The 6882-nt window shown below is 36.9% G+C and overlaps 1 protein-coding gene and 1 non-coding gene across 2 annotated transcripts; both read right to left on the reverse strand.

Annotated features, from left to right (window-relative positions):
* Positions 1-119: 119 nt before the first annotated feature.
* LOC124443749 (eukaryotic peptide chain release factor subunit 1-like) lies at positions 120-6842 on the reverse strand. The gene is given in 17 exon segments (XM_046994268.1): positions 120-316; positions 480-554; positions 636-708; positions 906-970; positions 1703-1790; positions 1878-1945; positions 2018-2081; positions 2147-2212; positions 2313-2390; positions 2653-2765; positions 3686-3824; positions 4709-4848; positions 4919-4977; positions 5336-5359; positions 5361-5450; positions 5641-5728; positions 6674-6842. Coding segments are annotated over 16 exon segments (1305 nt in total). The 5' UTR covers positions 5724-5728; positions 6674-6842; the 3' UTR covers positions 120-236.
* On the reverse strand, positions 1380-1539 carry LOC124445049. Its single transcript, XR_006948090.1, has one exon. It is a non-coding gene; the product is annotated as a small nucleolar RNA SNORA79 (small nucleolar RNA).
* Positions 6843-6882: the final 40 nt, after the last annotated feature.

Consider the following 6882-nt stretch of genomic DNA (forward strand, 5'->3'; position numbering starts at 1 on the left):
TTACATGTATGTCTTTAGAACAATATTTGAAAGGTCGTCGGCACGAACTTATTTCAATTTCATGCTCTTGAACGGAGTCTATCACCACGTAGATCAAATTTAAAAACACCTCAACTTGATTCTTTTGTTTTGCAATGATTTTATTTCAATAACAATGCATATCGTGCCGTCATCGAGTCTGACTGATTGAGTCATATCATGAATGATGGAACTTTCATGTTCTACGTTGAAGTTTTTCAATCCTCGTCGCTGTCATCAATCCAGTCATCATCGTCAACTTCCATGGATTGAAAGTCCACACGGTATCTAAGAATTCCTGCAACAAAAATCTTCTATGAGTTCTTGAGCAGTACCGTAGGGCAAAAATCACACGTCAATGGGCGTCGAAAGTACGTACATAAAGATCAACACTTTCTGCGCACTCATAAATGGGGGGACTTAGTTCGAGAGAGCAGTCAAAATCAGAAAATAATTCTTACCGCCAATACCACCAAAACCTTTACAGAACTGAGCACCTTCTTGCGAACGATCTGTGATAATCTCGAGAGTTGCACCTGCAAAAGACCTGAGTTATTGTCCAATGATCAAAACCCCGACACCAAAAACCTGCCAAAACAGCAAAACGATACACGTACCAAAATTTTTGTAATTATTCGCCAACCACTCCAGCAGGGACATTTTCTCGACAAGTTCCATCTCGACCCCAGTCTGGAAAAATTGAAAGGAGAGTAAGTGTGAGTATATTGAAATAAATTGGTGGCAAAATAAATGAACGAGGTTACTGAAGAGGATCGTAAGATCAAAAGCACCTCAAAGGATAAGAGGATGGGCACACGTTATAGATCAGAACGCTACGCTTAAATCGTACCGATATAGGATTTTTTGCAAAATTCAAGAATGCTTACACTTTGATCAATGAAATTAGTTTGATCTCTTTCCTGATCAGGACGCAAGTGTAGAACTTTCTCCTCTAGAATAAGAAAAGAAATCTCACTAAAACAACGAGATTTTTAGCCTAACAACCTGCACTATCAGCAGCGGCAGGTAGGTATTGAGTTTGATTATGCGAGGAAGGGCGAGAGGGGGGTGGGGTTGGGAAGCACAAGGTGATTATAAGTTTGCAGTTGCCATTGTGTCAGACTGCAATACATTAGCATTGCGATGATATGTTTGCATGTTTACAGTCTGCAACTATTAATCAAAACGACTTTTCCACTCGCTTGTACATGGACATTTTGGCAGGGGAAATTTGCAATCTCCGGCCACCCTCCCAAACCCAGCCATCTTTGTGAAATACGTCACTGTAGCATACAATGTCTTACTTTGTGTACTGCCATGTTTCCTGTGCTTAACTAGGAATCACGTGACAACGATGAAAATAATGTATGAACACGCAAAAAACCTTGACACATTGACAACGATTATAACATTTCTGTTACATCGGTGCCAAAGGGTGAAGAAATTCACGTGATTTGATTTATGATGGAGGAAAACTGTGAAGTCGTTATTCAAGACTTCACAGGGAACTGCCAGCCATCACGTGACTAAATGACGAGTGTGGAAAGCTGAACTAAATACATATTGCATCTTTTGTCGCAGATCCATTTTTGCCACAAAGGTGACTTTAAATCGATCATTTGTCAACAACGAAACAGACTAAGTTATTTCACCTAAACCAACACACATGCTTTTTTTCTCTCACCATCAAGAGCGTGGTTCTTCAGCACAAATCTTTGTATCTCTAGGTTTTCCCAGACGATTAGTATATCGACAGCTCCCATCTCAAGAGCCTACGATTGCATATCACAACATAATAACACACGGAGTGGATAAAAAAAAAAAAAAATTCAGGCTAGGTTTCATTAAGTTGACGAAACCTTCAGCGTATCGCCGACACCAAAACAAAACTTTCCGGTATCTTGAGAAATTTCATCAAAGTACTTCCCTAGTGAAAATATACGCACAATAAACCTAAAATGATCACAGTGATAAGTCAAGAACACTATACAAGACGTACCGATCAATTTCTTCTCCTGAATAAACTTTACATTGGCCAAAACTTCAGAAGCCAATTCTATAGCCTTCGGCGCAAAAAGAGATTATAAGCGACAGCATAAAATTAAAGAAATTTGCTATGCACAAAAACCTGGTTAAAACCATTTTCCCCGCCGTAAGATACGTCCACTAACTTCAGAACTCTCGTTTGAAGACGCTTTGAAAAGAGAAAGTCAGAATAATTTTATGGCATATAAGATGCATACATTTCAATAGCTTTTTAGCTGAAAGACAATTAATCGTCAACCAAATCATACCTGATCAAACATATCGGATTGACTTAGTTCTGTTTTAAAATCAGCTGATCCGGCCAAGATTAAGCCTGTAACGTTTGGCTGTAGACGAAGAAAAATAGACAAGAAATTAGCACGAGAGTCCAAAATATTTTAGGCAGCAGTCTCTACACTATCACTGATTAACAACAGAGACGAAGCCAGCCCAAACTTCTACCACTACATTGCAAATTTTGTGAGACAATTTATTATTCATTTCTTTGCAAAATTAATTCAATTCGTTGTTTTTCCAGTGTTTGAATGCGAAAATATTTTCATTGCTGGAGTAAAAACGGGATGGCTTCGCTACTGATCACTAACATACTTTATCATTAGATATATACAGTTGAACAGCAGTTTCGGCAACTTTTCTAACGTAGTTGTGTCTCTTTTCCATCCTCAATCGAGCAAAACGCAAGGCAGATTGCCCGCCACGACCTATAGATATTGATGAGAAAAGATAGCGCTTGATGAATGAGGTAAAACGAGGAATTCAAGTAGAAATACAGTACAAGTAAACAAGGTCATGTGAACAAATAAGAACATTTGAGCCACTCAGTCATCTGTAACGGTTAGCTTCGATTTTGGAGCGTTACTAACATACGATAGCCGTCTACAAAAGGATTTTAAAGCAACGTACAAAGAAATTGATTCTCAGCAGAATCAGTGACAAAGCATTGCTTTAAAGCGTTAACCTACTCATCAATGTTTATCAATGAGATGGTAACTTATGTCATGTAAGCTAAACGTACGCAACAATCAAAACCGAGTCTGCTGTCATGTAAGCTAAACGTACGCAACAATCAAAACCGAGTCTGCTGTCATGTAAGCTAAACGTACGCAACAATCAAAACCGAGTCTGCTGTCATGTTAGCTAAACGTACGCAACAATCAAAACCAAGTCTGCTGTCATGTAAGCTGAACGTAAGCATCGAGACATATTGTACAAAGACACGATGCCATCCAATCAGCTAAATTCAATCTACCTTTACTGCATTACTCTGATAGAATGAGGCTCAGTTCAGAGTGCAAAAATTCACAGCTCTGCAAAAAGGCATTATGTACTAAGTGTTAAAGAGACGTCATTAGCCAGAATGCATTGGGCGCGATTTGTTGATATTGCAATATCTTCCAATGTAAAAGCAATATCTTCCATAAAACCTCTGCAAAAATCCTTATGAAAAATCTGCATTAGATCACCCAAAATGACAAACAATTTTGTAATGATTTTTAAAAAGAAAACAATTAAAAACTGACTAGATGCACACGATGGACTACAATCACTTTCTCAAACTGGCACTATTGCCAATTTCTGTATTTCATACATTTTGAGCTTTACTATAACATCATTGCCATACCGTGTTTTTTTGGCAAGTCCACCGTGAATCTATGAAGAACATCGCGGGTATTTCCACAAAGAGTACCAAAGAGAGCGCCATTTCCATCCATAACAATAAAGCCAAACTTTGTATCATCAGTTAGTAAATTACTTAAGGCCTTAATTGAAAGAAAAAACAAAATCAACACAAACAAAAGACTCTATAATAAACATATCCATACGATGAAACGTCACTCTTTTAATAAATTTCACAAAACCAAATTGCTTATGGCTTTGTTAAAAATTATATGTTGGGCTGTAATATTTATATTGATAAACATTTTCCCATTGCATATACAAATATATTTATCTTCCGAATTTTATATCACCCGAAATGCACATGTAATGTCCCAACAAATATGACAAAGGCAAACTGAAAACACATGCAGATTGCCACAGGTTTCACACCCAAAATGCACATGTAATGTCCCAACAAATATGACAAAGGCAAACTGAAAACACATGCAGATTGCCCCAGTTTTCACAGGTTGTTGAAAGCAACTGATTTCCCTTTCACGGAAAAACCTACAGACTATGGTTTTTAGACTGTAGGACGTTACAGAAAGGTTTTCAAATTCAAAAATACCACAATTCATACTTGTGCAAAAAGTTGAATAAATACATTTTCACACACAGGAGAGTGGAACAAATGTGAATGGAATCGTTGGGTATTCCCACCTTTGTCAAACATGATCACAATATTTCGTGTTTACCATAACATAAACATTTCTTTACAGATAAGTGAGATAGCATAAGAAACCGTATGCAAAATCAAATTCCTTGCACACTGTTCTCCAAAATTAAAACATCATAGGATACCTCTACATGTTTCTAAATGTAGATCGTCCAGGTTGACTCTGAAGATGACTACCGCTAAGGTTGTCGAAACGTCAGTCAACAACAACAAAAACAGTCCTTCTCAAGACTATACTAACCTGGACGATCTACATTTACAAACATGTAACAATACTCCTGGGTTCAAACCATTTACTTTATAGTATACCTCGGTGTGAAATTTATTATCACAGAGATAAAGGGAGGTGTTTATTGGTCGAAATGGTTCAAAATCAATGTTCACTTTTTTTTCTTTGCCATCTTCAGTGACAATGGTACCACAGTATATCACCAACCCATTTGGTGGAACTATAACATAATCAATAGTCAAGAAAATGCAGAAAATTATGCTGTAATGATTAGCTATCATTTTCTAAACCTCTATTATATAGTTTAAGTCGCTGCTGGACAGAAGTGATTGCACTTAACACAGATAACCTAAAAAGCAAAAGAATAAAATAAAGCTCAGATTATTCTTTTTTAATCACTACAACACGAGAAATAGAAACCAGCAAATTTTCACAACCTCCAAATCATTGCCATGGCTTCGGCACAAAGACCAGGCAAATATATTTAGCCTGGGTTGCTGAGTTATCACAAAAAGGTCATATGGTAGGAAAATGGTTAAGCCTGGAGAAAATTGCTTCCAAATTGTAACAGAAACCTACTTTTAGGGCCAAGTTTCGAATAGACCAAATGTATAATTTGTGACTTTATGATAACAAATCAATTTCTCAATTGAGAGATTTAAAATATTTTATGTTATCCCAATGCATAAATCATGCAATAATGATACCTGTTAACACGACTTTTTATATTGGGCTGTACCAAACTCATCCGCCAACATTTTGGCAACTCTGGAAATCTGGTCTTTAGGAGGTATGATCAACGATATCATGCTAGTACCATTTCTATACAAAAAAAATATATGAGCTTCCGTGTTTAATTAAGGATTTCCAATGAAAAATACAAACCAAGTAAAAAGGGAATTTAGAAAGCGGTCAAGTGGTTCCTAACCTATTATTTCTGTATTTTTTCATTTAAAACTACTATTTTCTATGGTAATGTCAACGAACAATTATAATCATTTAAAACTTTTACCCTCTGGCTGCTTCAAGACTTTTTATCAACTTCTTTATTTTCCACATTTCCACATTTCTATCAGCAGCGTCTGCCCCCTCCATGTTTGCTTGAATTTGAAGATATGCAAAATTTAACATGCAAATGTCTTCATTGTAGAAAATTAATGAATTATATGAAATAAACATAACACTCAGCAACTTAGTACAAACTATGGCAGGCTTCCTTACGCCATGACTTAACTCCACACAAAAACTGGTGTGCAAACTGCAATGGTGTTGTCAAAGTAAAATTTGGGAGCGACTATAGAATACCCGTCCATTCTTAAAGGCACCCTTGCAAATTCAAGGATGCCGGATACATAGTAAAACATAACAGTAAAGTTTAACTAAATTATCATTTAGTATCATTAATGACTAACATAAAGAATGAAATATAAGAACGAGGCATATTATAAGGAGTGGATAGTGAGTGGATGGGTATTCTATAGTCTAGCCCAGGGGGTCTCCAAACTACAGCCCGCAGGCCAGATGCAGCCCATTGGGCTTCTCAATCCGGCCCGCAGAGGCAGTTCAGAAAAATAATATTATTAAACAAAATAAATTTTGTGCAGAAAGTTCACGTAATGTCGCACGCCAACTAGCAAGAGTGGCTTACGTCAATTTTTCTCCCAACTTCCGTTTCAAGCACACTGCGAAATTTAAAAAGCTGAAGGATAACGTGGAAATTTTTTATATTCTTCGGCCCTCAACATGCTGGATGAAAGTTCATGCGGCCCTCTGGCTGTAAAGTTTGGAGACCCCTGGTCTAGCCAAAAGTTGAAAAGTGCAAGACATTAACAATGACATTAAGTTAGCCAACAGAGATAGAAAAGATGAACTGGAATGAATCTGCCAAAAATAAAGCCAAAAATAGTCAATAGAACAGTAATTCAAGGTTAAAATAAAAAGTATACCTAACATGACATAGTTCTCTACGTATTAAAGAAGTATACACTGAACACGTGTTACGTCCAAAGCACGAGACCAAAAAAAAGAGGAGAGCTTTGTCTTACCGGTCTATGTTTATCAATAGTTGAATTCCAAAAAATTCAAAACGACTTCTTCACAGTTATATAAATGAACGAAGTAAATCACGCCGCAAAACCAAAATCATTTTCCTCTTCTTTAGAAATGGTGCAATACAGCATTCCATTTGGCAGGCTCGCATTTCTTGGTTAGCGGTGTAATGTGTTCCCAATACTTCAACTAATCATGAAGTTGT

This window comes from Xenia sp. Carnegie-2017, unplaced genomic scaffold, assembly GCF_021976095.1.
Source record: "Xenia sp. Carnegie-2017 unplaced genomic scaffold, XeniaSp_v1 HiC_scaffold_21, whole genome shotgun sequence".
Classification (NCBI taxonomy): Eukaryota; Metazoa; Cnidaria; class Anthozoa; order Malacalcyonacea; family Xeniidae; genus Xenia; species Xenia sp. Carnegie-2017.